This window comes from Gadus chalcogrammus, chromosome 2, assembly GCF_026213295.1.
Source record: "Gadus chalcogrammus isolate NIFS_2021 chromosome 2, NIFS_Gcha_1.0, whole genome shotgun sequence".
In the NCBI taxonomy this organism is placed as follows: domain Eukaryota; kingdom Metazoa; phylum Chordata; class Actinopteri; order Gadiformes; family Gadidae; genus Gadus; species Gadus chalcogrammus.
In genome coordinates this window covers 8,449,256-8,466,112 of record NC_079413.1, presented here as the reverse complement: position 1 = coordinate 8,466,112, position 16,857 = coordinate 8,449,256, and the positions used below count along the sequence as shown (strand labels likewise).

Here is a 16,857-nt window from a genome sequence, read left to right as displayed (position 1 = left end):
AAACATTGCATTAAAAATGTAGATGAAACTCCACCTCCCTCCAATCTTTTCTTTTCACCTTTCCTGATTTCTATTTTTTGTGAATGCCTTGTTATTGTTATTGTTTGTATTGCTTCATTCCATCAACAACATTGCCATTCATTAGACAACATGTTCTTATCTAGTCATTCCATGTCCTATCTGAAAATAAAATTAGGGAAGGATCATATACCAGCTCCAATGTTTATATATCTCCAGTGGGCTGGCACAACCAGCAGCGCGTGATGTGATTATATATATGTCTCAGTGTTTCCAAGAGGAGGACGGTCAACATTCCTTTGCATGCAATAAACCTCCAGCCCATCACGTTGAACAAATAATTGCAGACATGCACCACATTTCTCTTGATAGCACACCCCATAAGAGAGAGTTTTGGCAGAAGTCCAACACGAAAGACTGTAAATCATGACGTATGACATCATGTAGTTGTCAAGACGGATGCTTTGTTTGTGTTCACCTGTCGATTAAGTTTATCCCAATGCAATCAAGGTTTCTGTACACTTAAACAATGCAACAACTTCCCATAAAACCCTATTTTTTTTCCATTGCACCCCCACAAATCGACTCCTGCAATCCCTTGACTCTCTCTCTCTCCCTTACTTTATCTTCCCTTCTCTGGTTCAGCGTTAAGCCAAGAAGGCTGGCCATTAAGTAGAGTTAAACACAGGAAGCGGGCCTTCAGGCACGGCAGCGCTGTTTACACAGAGCTAGTCGGGTTTCAGCGGCACTTTGAAGTGATAAGCGCACAGGAGACTGTCTGTCACTGAGGCAGGGGCCCGAGTGCTGTTCCTATTTACCCCTCTCACATTCTCCCCACAGTGATCCACTGAGCAGAGAGGGAGAGGCAGATGAAGGAGAGGAGTGAGTGGAGAAGAAGGGGGTTGGCTAGATTTATATTCTTTCTAAACATGGGTCTTCAGTTAACTTTGATCACTGATCATCACCTGTTTTGACCCGTCTGTTACTACACCCCCCCCCCCCCCCCTATCAGTGGAATACATGGCATACGTGTTCATTATATTGTATCTTATATAATGGCTTAAGCTCTCACGTCACAATAAAAAATACTCACTAGGTGGTCGAATATTCTACACTAAATACATGTTGTAAAAACCTTATGGCAATTTAATATAAGAAATTGCATACTGTTTAGTAGACTCTATAAAAGGTTGGACTTGTATACCTTGGAGCTTTCCAGCTAGGGATTTAACTATTTGTTTTGGTCCGTTTATAAACATAGATATTGTGGGTTTGAATCTGCAACTTACTTTTGGCTTTCACTGTTGTTTGGATATGCAAGTATGAATGATCCCTGAGCTAAACTGAGAGCACAGACAATATCACAGGGTACAACGAATAACAAAAACTTAAGATAATTCTATACACCAACATAGCAATCTAAATTGCTGGAGTCAACACTGAATAGGAGAATAATTCAAACCATATAAAAATAAGCCCGCTTGTATCACTCCAGAAACCAACATGCTGATGAGACTGTTACCTAATACCTTACTTATACCTTAAAATAGTCATGCTTAAACTTTTCTCCAGCATTCTATAAATGCATTGAACGTTAGTACTTTCCAAAACAGAACACCAGAAGCTGTGTAATAAGCAGCATTTTATTGGCAGCTGCCTACCAATAGGCACAGAGGTACTCAACTGTCAAAACAGCAAATACAAAAAACTTCACTGTAGTAATTAATAAAAATAATTATAGGCCGTACATGAATGTTGCGATACACAACTTACATCGACTTTACATGATTAAAGAGACTGACTGTAACTCAATAAAATACAAAAAATATATATAAAAGAGAAAATAATCAATGTAAGAAGGATCCCGTATAGTACAACAGTTTGTGTGTGGGGAAAAGAGTTCATGCATAATTCAAGTGATAAGGTAGTGATAATACCATGTCGTACACTTTATTCCAATTTTGAGTTCTAAATGTTAAGTATATCCTCAATCTGAGCGCTACTCTAATTTATTTCACTAAAAAGTGTAAACAAAACAGTACCATTGGTATTTTTTGCATCACTATGCAAGGTAACGCAAACATCGACAGACAAAGGAACAATGAACTTAGAAAATAATAAGGTTCACACAACCATTATTTACAATTTCATGTTAACAGCGAGGAACCATCACAACCAGTAACTCAATAAAGGCTCATTCACTTTCTTGGTGAACCTCCATTCTACCTTTTGACAACAGTGGCTGTGGGTTACACACATTTTTGTATAAAACCCATGTTGGTTCTCCTATTTGGTGTGCTGGCACATAGCAAAAACACTCCTACACTGTTGTCTCTCCTTGCTGGCTGTTTACCAGCCTGGTGTAGAACTTGCGCCAGGAGTGCAGTGTCTTGCCGGACCAGATCCAGAACCCAGAAGTAATGCCCACGATGAGGGTCATCAGGTACTTGATCATGTACACCGTGAAGTCCGGGCTCATGTGGGGTCCAACCTGCGCCGGGCACGGGATGGCCAGGCCCTTGCAGCTGTGGCGCACCCAGCTACGCTCCCAGTGGGGGCGGAAGGCCTGCTCGTAGAAGAAGCAGGCGATGACAATGGTGGCGGGCACCGTGTACAGCACGCTGAAGACGCCGATGCGTACCATCAGCCGCTCCAGCTTCTCCGTCTTGGTGCCGTCGTGCTTCATGATGGTGCGGATGCGGAACAGGGACACGAACCCGGCCAGCAGGAAGGAGGTGCCCGTGAGGAGGTAGACAAAGAGGGGTGCCAGCACGAAGCCACGTATGGAGTCCAGGTTGTTCATGCTGACGAAACACACACCACTGAGGACGTCCCCCTGGATCTGTCCCATAGCCAGGATGCTGATGGTCTTGACAGCCGGCAAGGCCCAGGCGGCCAGGTGGAAGTACTGGGAGTGGGACTCGATGGCCTCGTGACCCCACTTCATGCCCGCGGCCAGGAACCAGGTGAGAGACAGGATGACCCACCAGATGGAGCTGGCCATGCTGAAGAAATAGACCATCATGAAGAGTATCGTACATCCCTCCTTTTTTGTGCCTTGGACAATGGTTTTGTAGCCCTCTGGCGTGAAACTGTCATTGCACACCACCTTGTCCCCCAGGAAATAGCCCACTATGTAGGCTATGGACAGCATCGAGTAGCAACCAGATAGGAAGATAATAGGTCTCTCTGGGTATTTGAAACGCTGCATGTCGACCAAGTATGTGGTGACTGTGAATAATGTGGATACACAGCAAAGCACTGACCAGAATAAAATCCATATGCGTGCGAATTTGATCTCCTGTTCACCGAAAAACATATATCCTGCACTCCGTGTGTTTTCACAAGGAGCGGCGCAATCCACTTCGCCTAGAAATTTATAATTTAGATATGTGGGGACTTGGAGAACGGAAGGACAACGAAACTTTTTCGTTAACGTATCTGGATGGCCGTTAACATTTGTTGTTCCTGGCACTGGCACGAAAACCGGGGGCACTGTAGTCGTGGAGTCGTTTTGCCCAACGCAAATGTTCCCGTTTCCCAAAACAGGAAAGTTCTCGCAACGGAGACGTTCTGGCCATTGAAAGCCAAACTTGTTCATGAGCGCCTCGCAGCCCAGCTTTGCCCTTTCACATATAGAGCGACATGGTGGGATGGCTTTTTCCAGAACAGTACACACAGGCGCATACATAGAGCATAAAAAGAATTTCAACTCTGGTGAACACTGTACCTTTACCAGAGGATAGAATTGGTGAACCTCTAGTCCGGCGTCTTCTTGATTATAATGACCCACCAAATTGGGCATAATCGTTTGGTTATATGCAATGTCCGTGCACAATGGTATTGAAATAGGCTGGCAAAATCCATGCTCTGGTGGAGCTATTCCGTTGTCCGCGGCGGAATATGTAGCTGTCGTGAGCAGAATAACCCAACTAATATGAAACAACATTTTCGTGCCGCGTACTTACGGTTGTTCAGTTAGTTCAAATTAGAGTAAATCCCGAAGAGGGAACATTCGTCGCCCTGTGCGAATAGCATTTGAAGACAAACTCTTATTTTTAGAAGAACTCGTGGACCGCCACTATCTTTTCCTCAACGCTACCCTGCTCCGCGTTGCTCTCTGACTTCATTGGTTGACGCGACACAGCCGAAGCACTGAGACTGTTTTAAGTTCCCCTTGAACTCAAAGTAAAGGCAGGCAATGGTCTTGCCCCCGCCCAACATCACCACCTCCTCTACAGCGACCGACAACACATTATATGTATATGTATATCTATCAATATATATACATATATATATCAATATATCTATCAATATATATATATCAATATATCTATCAATATATCTATCAATATATATATATATCTATCAATATATCTATCAATATATATATATATATTTATATATATATCAACAATATAGAGAGAGTTTTGTCTGTCTGTCTGTCTGTCTGTCTGTCTGTCTGTCTGTCTGTCTGTCTGTCTGTCTGTCTGTCTGTCTGTCTGTCTGTCTACGGACAGACAGACAGACAGACAGACAGACAGACAGACAGACAGACAGACAGACAGACAGACAGACAGACAGACAGACAGACAGACAGACAGACAGATAGATAGATAGATAGATAGATAGATAGATAGATAGATAGATAGATAGATGATATATGATATGTCTATATATCTGTCTGACTTTGTCTGTATATATACAGACAGACAGACAGACAGACAGACAGACAGACGGACAGACGGACAGACGGACAGACAGACGGACAGACGGACAGACAGATAGATAGATAGTTAGATTAATGATATCTGATATATGTCTATATCTGTCTGACTATGTCTGTATATAAACAAACGTATAGAAAACTTTTTTTATACATCTATCGAGAGTTGCCATAGGTCCGCACCTTCCGGTAGACCCCCAGCGGGACCTATGAGATTGTAAAATGGGTTTAAATGGAGAGAAAGTGATTATTTTCTGGTCCCAGTCTTTATCTGCCCTGGATTACACATATGTTGTTTGTGGATTTAAATGATAATTTTTCATGCCAAGAGTTTGATGGTTTATTGTGCAATTGTTCAGTTAAAGGCTGTAGAGAAAACACAATGCGGAAGACACGTCTCGTATGTGACGTCACGTTCCCTGCGACTGCGGTGGAATAGCTGAAAATCTACACATGCCCCGATAATGGTTTTCACCTCTTTCAATGCTGTTATCCTCCCCTTGGGAAAAAGCTCTGAAGTGGAGCAGAGATCGCTGTCCGTACAAAAGTGGTGGTGACGTCTATCATTCGCGTCGAGAGCAGCGAGGGGCTGTAGTTCACAAAGCAAAACCTAACATTATCATAATTCCTCGGATTATTATTTTTTTCTTTGCATGATTTTTTTTATTTAAACCCACAAACAACCTATGTGTAAACCAGGCCATATAAAGACTGGTGCATTCTCAGTGGTAAGTTTAATGCACTATATAGTGGACTTAAATTACGCAAAATTTGCGTAATTTAAGCAATTTAAGCTTGCATGTTACTCCCGTATACCACAATGCAATGCGGTCATGTTTTTCCGGGAAAAGAAGCTGAATAACCGCGAAGACGAATACGTTTAATAATGGAGTCTCCGGGTTTCGTTTAGAAATGTCCAACATTTATTAGGGATTTAACATAGAAAATGTAACATTCGAAATTAATAAAAAAAAAAGAAAAGTGATCAAGGAAATGTAAAATTCAACATCAATACAAGCTTTAGCTTTCCCCGTGAGGGACCGGTTTGTTTACTTGATGTGGGCGCATTTGTCTGCTTCACACGAATACCCGGCCATTTACTTACACAAATGACTTTAGAAATGTTCAACGTAGTGTCCAAATTCTCGTTTGTTCGTACTCTATATAGTGCACTATATCATAAACTATATAGGGAATAGTGAGTGAGTGAATAGGGAACGATTTCGAAACCAGCTATTATGTTTTCTCTACAGCCTTTAACTGAACAATTGCACCATAAACGGTCAAACATGAAAAGCATGTTTGACCGCTCTTGACATGAAAAGTTATCATTTAAATCCACAAACAACATATGTGTGTAATCCGGGGCATATAAAGACTGGGACCAGAAGACAATTACTTTCTCCATTGAAACATATTCATATTTTTCGATCTCGGTCCCATGGGCTCTACTGGAAGAGGCGTGACTGGATGGTTGCCATGCAGTTCGTTTTTGTCCTTCCCCCACTTACGTTGATTGGATGACTGATCTTAATAGGTCGATACAGCCACGAGCGCACGGCACAGTTGAGAATGAGAAGTTCGTCGGTTGTGCGCGCGGATCATGTTAAAACGACTTTCTCAAGCAGTTTGCCTGTTGTACTCTTATCTCTTTAAAAAACTATGATAATGAAATCGTGAAAACCTCATTAATTACCCAAAACATTAACTTACGTTATGTACTTACGTTATGTACTAAGGTAAGTTGCCTAACTTATTATTTTTATCTATTACAAACGTTAGGTTAAAAATGCCCGATATTCTAATGACGTATTTGTATGGCTTTCTCTAGGTCAATAATGTGTTAAAGAAGACTGAAATCAGTAAGTTACTGAAAATTAATATGGCATATCAAGGCTTTCGGAATACATATGAGTCAATTCCGAACGTTTCTACGAACAAGTACAAGGTAAGCCAAAGTACGACAAAGGCCTACGTGATTGAGGAGATATCAGATGATGCGATGGAAATCATCGACAACTATACGTGTCGCATCATGTGCATTTTGCGTGTGGTTGGGTGAGCCACCTCATCGTGTGCTCCATATTCCGTGAGCATGCTAACATTGTTATACCAGAAAGGCTCATAAGTAAGCAGCCCAATTTTCTATCATGGACATATTAAAGATCGGACAGCGGATTAAAAAATGGCGCCCATTCATTCCTATGAAAACTGCGCGGGGCAACATCAGGGGGGGATTTGCTTCCGGATCACGGGAGCCAGCCACGCCCTTGTCCAGGACGTGCTGGATGCATACATATTCTCGTCTTCTAGCATTGTTACTGTAGCATCATAAGCAAGAGGTCTATCTACACATCCCTCGGCGACTTTAACTGATAAAAAGTAAACACAGTGCCTAAATACATAAACGTCATTCATATTAAGTAAAAGGAAAAACCTCGGACACGAGATGTTAACTGAGCCGTACACTGACGACTGAGCCCTCTGATGCCGGGCCGAAACGACATTTACTTCACTACGACTCCTTTCATTTGCCCTAAACTCCTTCTCCTGCAAATAAATAAAACGGCTAATAAAACGCTTGAGGTGGCGTTTTGGAAAGAGAGGACTTGCATTTTATTAGTACATGGTATAAAGATAATTATGAGCCTTTGATTGTTATCAAGATATTTTTTGCGGAGTCAAATTCCTGTTCCCCACTTGTATTGGAATGAACGGAGATATCTACTTCTGGGCCCCTTGCTGCAATACGAGGCTATGCCGCTGAGCACTGGTGGATTGCGGGAGTATGCACTGCTCCTCGGGGCTTGGATTCAAGGCTCTGGTCCGCTTGGAAGCGGGCTTCAAACTGGCTGATTTTGTCCGATTGAGTTTTAGCGGTACTTTTTTGGAGACCTGCCAATGCGCTGTTTCTAAACTCGGGTGTTGACGATTTTTTTTTTCCTCATTCACTTTCAATATTCAATAATTATTTTTGTAAATGCAAAATAAATGTACACGTTTCGAAAAGTCGCAGGAATGGAGCAGTGCACTGCTTAACTGCTATTGTAAATTATTCTTTTTTGTTTTTCTTTTTAATTTAGCTAGTCTTCTGTTATATTTTAAGGTGCATTGTAGCACTTTGAAAGTGTAAAGTGTGTTATAAATAAAATGTATGTGTGCAATTCTTTGCAATGGGCTTGGTTTTAATACTTACAACATTGTGGTAGCAGATAATTACCAAAATCAGGTGGAAGAAGAAAAAACTATAATAGTGTGGCTTGCTTTGCAACCACACTAATGATTATATTATTACATTTATTAATGCCAATGGGCGTATGCCAAAACTTGCTATTCATCATTCTGCTCAGTGAAATCTGATGGTAAACCAATAACTTTATTGAAACTTAAAAGGTTCTTTAAAATTGCACCTAACTTCACTTACTTTACTATAAGTGAGAATTGTATATTCTAGCTTTGTGCAGTGGCAATGCTGTGGAAATTGAACCAGAGCTTAAAGGAATAATCCATATTTGGCACTGTAGAAGAGCATAGTGGGGGCTGTTGTCCAAGTGAAATGTGTGGGCGGGTTAGGATTAGGGTTAGGCTAAAGTTACACATCCACCTACTGTATACGTAACTTGATGCCCATGTGTTTCCAACCTGTTGCTTACCAGCCCACGGCATCTTACTATTTCTCAAATAAACACATTCCAGTAAACCAAAGGGACAAGTTCTGACAAACTCAGCCTTTCATTCATATTTCCACCCCTCTTTATAGTGAGGTATGAGTTATTAAATGAAAATGAGATCCACATGTGCAGTGTGTGCTTATATGGGACATGGATTTCTGATATACAATTTACCCAGGATTTTCCACTGAGAGATGTCTACTTGTATAACATGCATCAATAGGTTAACTCAGATAATCTTTAATTATATTGAGGTATGTTTGTAGCTCTCTGACAATGCTCATGTATCATTACAAATACCATTTGACTTGCAAGGATTTCTTATGATAATTAACTTTATATATGCCGATTCTTGAAATAATCACTTTCATCAAGCTAGGTCTAGCTAATATTGTCTTACAGCTCCTCCTTTTTGCTTTAAAGGCATCCCAAACACAAGATGATGGGGGATATGGGAGTCTGGGACAGCCTCCAATCCCTACTCCTAGCTTCAACCTGCCAGAAAACCACAAACCGTGGCCAAACAATGCCGAAGATCCCTTTCAACTTCTGCGGTGTTCCCAAAACAGTACCAGGTATTAATAATAACACGTCAAAATATTAAATTATGTAGAATAAGTTTAAGGACAATGTATATGATTCGCAAGTTTATAAATGTTAAGAACAAGAATGATTAAGTAATAAAGTAGCTAAAACACGAGAGTGAGAGGTGAGAGCCCTTCACAAACCTTCTGTAACACAACATGGAATGAGGAGATGAGTCTTAAGTAGATTTGAACCAATGCTCCAACCAATGTGTTGTGTAGGGCTGGGATAAACGATTATTTTTTAAACGATTAATCTAGCTATTATTTTTTCGATGCATCGATTAATCTAACGATTCATTTTTTCAGTCCGATTCGATTTCGATTATCGATTATCTCCCCATTTATTGACTAATAGCAATTTATACATGTTGAATTACATATCTGAATGAAAAAAATATAAATTCCTTAACTTTTCAATACATGTTTATTGCCTTTAAATTCCAAAATAAAAGTGCAAAGTAATGCATTCTTAGAATTCTATGGTGCTCGGTCATCTGCAGCTGCTACCGGGTGGCGCCTCTTCAGGTGCTGGTGAATTGCCGTGGTGCTAGAATGGAAAGTCATCTCCATTTTGCAAAGACGACATATCACAGAATCGTTTCCTTTTACATTAAATAATTCCCATACTTTAGAGGAACGAGTGCGTGGCGCCTTGCACTTATGAAAGTCTGAGGAGCCACTCGCGTTGCTACTACGCTCCAACGCCGGGCATTTTTATTTATTATTATTATTTTTTTAAATCGACGCGCATTTTTCGCGTCGACGTAATTTATGCGTCGACGTCATCGATTACGTCAACGCGTCGTCCCAGCCCTAATGTTGTGATGACTTTTATGAAGGATGCTGAATGATGTCTAAATACTTTGTTCTCATGTCTTCCTTTTCAAGAAACCTGTCCGATGCAACTGATTGTGATAGTGTTGCTGATTTAGATGGCCTTGTTTCAAACATTTTGGAAGATGGCGATTCATCTGACCCCCTCAGCCACACCGAAAGGTGCGTCTTTTGCTCTAATAATGGTTACTTAAGAAAAAAACAAGTTAATTATGCATCACAGTAATTAACTAGGGCAAAACATTTTCAAAAGGTGTAGCCTGTGAAGTATTTTATGTTAGTTGATGATGGATTTATTGAATAAAATCTCACTTCTTTCAGGAATTCATCTAAATTCACATCAATCTGGTCTCCCCAGACGATAGGCAATGATTTGCCACATTACTCTCAGTCCGCATCAACAGAAGCAAACCCAGACTTCGACCAAGTACAAGGGCCGGTCATTTCTAAAGAAATTAATAACAGTTTTCAGCAGTTCTATGGCTTCAACACCAGCAACCAAAGGCTTTCTAAGTCATCCAATGGCGACATGGATGGCTACAAGCCCCACTCTCTGAAACCAACTAAGCCCCAATGTCTACCAATGCCCAGCATGGAGAACGGTTTCCTGTCTGCAATGAGGGAAAGTCAACTTATTGGGAAAAATTTCCCGATCCAGAAAAATGCCTTTGGTCACCAAGGCGAAATGGACAGCCGTTTAGTTAATGATTATAATGACAAATATATCCAAAGCAGCCCCGAACAATACCAGCAAAGTTCACCGCAGGATGTCAACAAATTGGTCAGACCTTTTATAGATCTAATGGCCACTAAGAAAAGAATGGTTGAAGAGAATAACCATTTTAAATTGACCAATTCTGCAATGTCTCCAGACAGTGCATTGAGAACACCAGTAAAAAGGGGTCTGGGGGGAGATATAGGTCCAGTGCAGAGAAATCCAAATGAGGGCTTCATGCTACATGCATTCCAAGACAATTATCGTTTCCAAGGTCATGACACAAAGCACATTCAGCAATCAACTTCCAATTCTGCTCCATGTAACCCCATAAAGTCATACCAAAGTAACATAATAACCCAAAGCCTAACCGCAACGCCTAATGTGAACCAGGTTCTTAACCAGTACTCCCAGGATCAGATGCAGCAAAGCCAGCTGACAAACATGGCTTCTAGGGACAGAGGTTATCTGCCCTTCAACCAACATCAACCAGTCTCAGAGTTTGGACCTGGCACATTTCCCCCAAATCAGAGAAGCCCATTTTACAAGCAGGACTTAAGCAGAGGGGATGGAAGAAATGTCCACCATGTACCGGGACAGAGCCAGCTGGGCATGAGTACAGAACCCTTAAGAAAGGCAGATGTTGACGCGGGGCTTCGGGGAGAGAAGAGCAGGCTGCATAGTACTGCTGGTGCTTTTGTTCAAGATGGCTTCCTCTCCACTCAGCGCACAGAGTGCAACACAAGAGTCCCCCGACATGGTCTCCCACAAAGAAACAACTTCTACTTCCCCCAATCAGGAAACACATATGGCTCTCAGAGATTTGGTGTTGGCAACAGCACAGCAGATACTGGGAAGCTGCCACAGTTTGTGCCCCATACATACCCTGTGAGTGATCCAAGGCCGAGCTCCTTCAAAATGGGTGTTAACTCCAACTCTAACCAGAGCTCCAGACCCTCTCAGCCCTATGGAAGTGGGCCGCCCTGCCGGGACTTATGTGACAGAAGGCCAGAAGGAGAATTCGCAGCCTTAAAACCCGACATCGCTTTCCAGGTGGCCCAGAGTGCAGGGGGGGGTATGTATCCTGATATGGCTTCAACTAAGTCACCTCAACCGATGACCAAGAACCGAGGAGGACCTATGAGTCAGCTCCACTATTATCTGGAGGAATGCTGTGATCAGTTAGCATGCTTGGAGAAAGAGAGGAAGAAGGTACAGACTAACGATCTTAAATAACTAACTTAGTTATGCACGATAATCTCAAGCTTATAACCTCATGCGATTTGTATTTTTAGTTTGTGATCCTTAACAAAACATTTGCTGGGAGACGGGCTAACGTCGCAACCAGCAGTCTTCTGCCGAAAATGCCACCCAACCCCTCCAGAGTGGACCGTCTCATTGTTGACCAGATCCGTGAACATAGCAGGGTGAGATCCCAGAATCCCTAGTACCGTTTTCTTCCATTCTTTTCTTTTACAAAACATTAAAAAAATATATAAAACAGTTAAGTTTACGGACCAGGTTTTTCAACCCCAACCAACCCAGCAAGAGGTTCTTGGGTTCCATCCCCAAGGTCCACAGTTTACTTATAGGAACCCTTGAGCAAGATGCACAACATTTATCTGTACCTAACATTAATCTGAATTCATGTGGGTTGCTTCCCATAAAATAATCTGCTTAATTATCAGTAATTCTAGCAGAAAAGCGTAAGTGATCAATCTCTGGTTTCTATGTGCTACAGGTGTTGAGCCTTCTGGATCAATTGGACCCCCTGAGCAGCTTACCCTTCCAGGGCTACATCCACTCAACTCTTGACCGTCATTATAAGGCCATCATTTCTACCCAAACCAGACGCAGGGAGGAGTGTATTAACTTAACCAGCCAGCAGAAGCAGGGAAGCACTCAAGGTAGGGACCACACAGGTAGACCAGCAGCAACGCTGCAGCGTTGGGACTATCTTTTAACCAGATATGCCCTTTATTTTTTGACAGACATCATGCCGTTGGCCATGGCGTTGAAAGACTTATGCAGCGCAACCAGGAAAACACGCACAGCCCTGTGGTGCACCCTCCAGGCCACCATCCCCATGTCTGCCGGCGTACTGGATATCCATGGTGATGCCGAGACCCCCGCGGTCACAGAGGAAAGCATCCCAGCAAGAAGGTTGTAGTTCTTAACAGGGATTCATCAGCAACGGCTTGAAACATTTGGTTTGAGAGGTTTGCCAAAGACATGTCAAGCCTTGTTTGTGTTAAAAAAAACCCGCTATAATTGTATCCCAAATCATTCATAGGATTTAAGTGGCGTGGTAATGAAATCAAGGTCAAAAAGACTACCATGAAATGAGAACTTGAGATAGTCTGGTGCCTGAGGCACTAGACTATCCCAAAGCATTCAGGATCTTCTGGTTGGATAGCTTTTGTTCGTAAAATGTTATTTGCCAACCCATATCCTGTAATCAATATAATAAGTATGTGCACTATTTATTTAGTTTTAATTTGTTATTTATTTAAAAGAAACCCGGGTAACACTTTATAATAAGGTGCCACAATAAATAGCGAACTAGTCATTACCTAACCATTTGTTAATTGTTACTAAAATATCTATTTGGCACAAGTTAAGTTTTTTCATCAATTAATTTGTTTGCATAACCCTAACCCGACCCTAACCCTAACACACGGCCCTAACCCACAACCCTAACCCTAACCGCGACACTGGTCAGGGAAAGAATACGATTAACTTGTGCCAAATAGATATTTTAAGTAATAATTAACAAATATTTATAAAGGGTTAGGTAATGACTAGTTTGCTATTTATTACGGCACCTTTATTATAAAGTGTTACCGAAACCCGATAGCCCGGAACGATAATCATTTGAAATTAACTCAACAAATAACAAATAACATTAGTCAAACCAATTTGATCAGAAGTTCAGAACATGGACCAAAATATACCTTGCATGTTGTGAAGTTATAAAGCTTTTTAGAATTATTAACAAATGATGTTTGCCTATAGACTATCATTGACAAATATTGGGGTGTTTGAACCTGTCCTTTGCTAGTACATTTTAGGGTTGATTGTCTAGGTCATACACCTAGCACGATGTTATCACTGCTCCGTTATACTTTGAATTTCCATAGTTCTCTCATTTCTAAGTTTTTGTTGTCGTTACATTTACCATTTAACTAGATCCATCATCAACTCAACAAAACTGAAGCTGTTAATCTGTTGAAAATGTTATTTTATTTAAAATGTTGGTGAAATAACTCATTGTTAAAATAAAGTTCAAACATTTAACCATATTACAGAATGTTTGAGGTAATTGAGTAGTAGTCGTGTTCTTATTCTCATACAGATGTGCATAGACTGAAACTCTAATGCAAGTGGTTATGAATACTCAACATGTCACCAGTTGGCTTCATGCAAACTCTGATATTCGCATTGGATCTTCACAAGCTATCGGCACTAAGCAACCAATGTTTAAGGTTTGGTACATCATTTATAAACCCACTTCTCCTTGAATCGTATTTATTTCATTCGATGCACAGTGAGTGTACTACACATTTTGTATGAGCTGGATCCTAACATCGGGAAAATCTAAATCTTAATGACACAAATAACACTGACGGATGTGATCATCTGAACTGATAATTTGTTTACTGGTAGATCTTCAAGGATCAGCACAGAAATAGGCAGTTGGTAAACGTATCTCTACACCAAAAGATAGCAAATTGGGTCAAATTAAATGTAGGCATTAACCAGACCACGAATAGGATAGACATCAACAGTGCTGGAATTATTTCAGATTTTACTTAATAACATCCTTGAAGTGCTCTTTTGTATTTTTTATCTTTTCCGTTCACCTTTCTGTGTGCGCTTTTTCTCCTTGTCTTTTCTGTCCACCTTGGCCAGTTTATCCTTCTCCCGTTGCATCTTGTCCGTTTCCTTTTTCTTCTGAGAGTCCTCCCGGGCCTGATCCCGCTTCTCCTTCTGCCTGTTCAATACCTGCTCCACATTAGTGTTCTTGAACAAGGCTGCGGTTATCAGTGAAGGAAACTGAGGAGAAAGCTCTGCTGTGCCAGTTGACTATAAATTAAGTTCAGGTACACATAAGATCAGACTCCACGACAATATGACGCATGAAAAGGATACACTTCTCACCTCCTGAAAAATGGGCATTACTTGTGGCCTCCTCTTCTATACCTTCAGTGCTTGCATTAAGGAATTTACATAACAATATAAATTGACATAGGATCAATGGCTCAGTCCAAATTATTTTGCTATTTTGTTGGGAAAATACATGGTTAGCATGAATCAATATTCATAGAGCAAAGCCAAAAGTGTCATTGTAATTGTGTACAATATATCACCCAATCTATCACCACACAACCATCAAGTCAACATAAGCAATGGATGAACTGCGATTTGGACTGCGCTGTAAAATCAAGGATATTCTTCTTCGTCTGTGATATTGGCATATTGAGCCAGGACAGCCTGTTTATTTGTCTTGGAGTCTCCGGAAACCTCTTTCGGTTTCACCACGATCTGGGCCTGCTTCTCCATCAGACTGGCAATGGCTTGAACATCAGCTACATGGTAAACAAGAAAATTATGTTTTAATGTGCAATTTATATAAATAAATTTTGATTTTTACAAGATTCCAGATTGCTGTCAATATTCATTCAGGTTGGCATAAACGCATTTTCTCACAATCGTCATCGGTTTGTATCATGGGTGTATAGTAAGATACTTGCCATCATCATCGTCGCACTTAGTTGATCGATTACAGTGTTCCGTCCACTGATTGATAATCTGTTCGCAGACATCTTCGAGCGTGTCACCCTCCTACCAACAAACAGCAAAAACAACCTCTTACGAATAAAAATTAAGTGCTTTGCAATTGTAACCTACAAGTATTTGGTATGGAGCACAGCATTGGTAACTATTACAACCATATACTATTGATTACATCATGATTGGCGAGTCAATCTGGAGTCTGCATTAAACTCAAGTTAGATTTTGGAATGTTAGGACTGCTCAACAAACTTACATTTTTTATTTATGCGCAATCCTTAAATGGTAAGACTTAATTAAACGCTATTTATAGACTTGGTGGGCTATCTGCCACACCTTCCTTAATATACCAAACACCATTGACCCTATGAACGGAGTTCATTAATCCGCTATCATAACACTTTATTCCGTGACGGTCAATTTAAGAGATAATATATAACTAGTACTGACAATAAATCCTAGTAGAAAGTAACTATATTGCAACTTAAGACGTAGCGGTAGTTGACATGCTGCTGTAAGGGTTTACCAAGAATGCAGAGAGTATTCCTTGAAGCGTTTCTAATTTCTCTTCTTCGCATTCCACTTCTTGCAAGACTCCTAAGAGATATGCTCCGTACACCTCACGATCAATTTCCAACGAATCTAGGCGATCATTTAACCATTTTTCAAACTCGCCGGCGTCTGCCACGGGCGCAGCCATGTTGGCCGATTGGGGTCCTTGGACACGACGCTGTTGGCCTGTTGATTGCCTGTGAGTTTCAATCAAACGTGGTATGCAGCAACATGCTATGTTGTCGTAAACAGTTGTTCGATTATTTACTCTGACATTGATATGTGTATTCAAAATAAAAAGATGACCAATATATTTTACTTTCGGAAATTAACAGTAAGTTGACCAGATTCCGGAATGTTTATGATGTTGAATGCCCACTAGAGGGCGACAAAGTTCTTCTCGCGAACATACCCAGACACCGGTATGCTTCTAATGGTAATTAATGATAACCTCAACTGTTTTGAACATATTAGGAGTTGTAAGTCCCTAGGTTTTTGTAGGATATAGCATATGCCTGTCTAAGTCTTAATTTGTCCTTGGCGCTTCAACATTGCCAGGCTATGCTTGAAACTGTTGCTAGCCAGATCCTGAAAAGGAATTATTATGATTTGTTATCAAGAAAGGAAGGTTATTGATAAACCCTAACATTTTGATCTAGGGATACTTTATTACGTTTGTTCTGTGGGCCGGGTAGACATTCAAGTCACATTGCCAACAGAGCAGGAGGGCAGGGATCAACATCAGCGCCAAAGCCCCGCCTGGTTTCATAAGCGTTGCCTGGCACTGGGGGGTGATGCTGATGGTAATCAACTTCTTGGAACAACAGCTTTTGGCTGACAAAACAGTGGTTGTTTGCTGGGACCATGGGTTCGATTCCCAAGCACATGAATAGACTAGGCCTACCTCTCGAGAATGTTGGGAAGTGGGGTCTGGGCCCAGGGTCTTGGCATGGATTTTTT

At 41.1% G+C, this 16,857-nt stretch overlaps 3 protein-coding genes across 3 annotated transcripts; 1 reads left to right on the top strand and 2 right to left on the bottom strand.

Moving 5' to 3' along the window:
• Positions 1 to 1,044: 1,044 nt before the first annotated feature.
• Positions 1,045 to 4,189, bottom strand: fzd2 (frizzled class receptor 2). Its single transcript, XM_056579066.1, has one exon. It carries the CDS (start codon positions 3,965 to 3,967, stop codon positions 2,339 to 2,341), a length of 1,629 nt encoding a protein of 542 aa, XP_056435041.1. The 5' UTR covers positions 3,968 to 4,189; the 3' UTR covers positions 1,045 to 2,338.
• Positions 4,190 to 6,294: 2,105 nt separating this feature from the next.
• moto (minamoto) lies at positions 6,295 to 14,579 on the top strand. The gene is made up of 8 exons (XM_056579061.1): positions 6,295 to 6,483; positions 6,576 to 6,692; positions 8,839 to 8,990; positions 9,891 to 9,998; positions 10,158 to 11,763; positions 11,847 to 11,978; positions 12,293 to 12,458; positions 12,543 to 14,579. The coding sequence occupies exons 2-8, from the start codon at positions 6,627 to 6,629 to the stop codon at positions 12,719 to 12,721; spliced, it is 2,409 nt and encodes an 802-aa protein (XP_056435036.1). The 5' UTR covers positions 6,295 to 6,483; positions 6,576 to 6,626; the 3' UTR covers positions 12,722 to 14,579.
• Positions 13,753 to 16,091, bottom strand: ccdc43 (coiled-coil domain containing 43). The gene is made up of 5 exons (XM_056579065.1): positions 15,872 to 16,091; positions 15,306 to 15,396; positions 15,005 to 15,140; positions 14,704 to 14,759; positions 13,753 to 14,585 (listed from the first exon to the last, which is right to left on the bottom strand). Exons 1-5 carry the CDS (start codon positions 16,043 to 16,045, stop codon positions 14,398 to 14,400), a joined length of 645 nt encoding a protein of 214 aa, XP_056435040.1. The 5' UTR covers positions 16,046 to 16,091; the 3' UTR covers positions 13,753 to 14,397.
• Between the last annotated feature and the right edge of the window lie 766 nt (positions 16,092 to 16,857).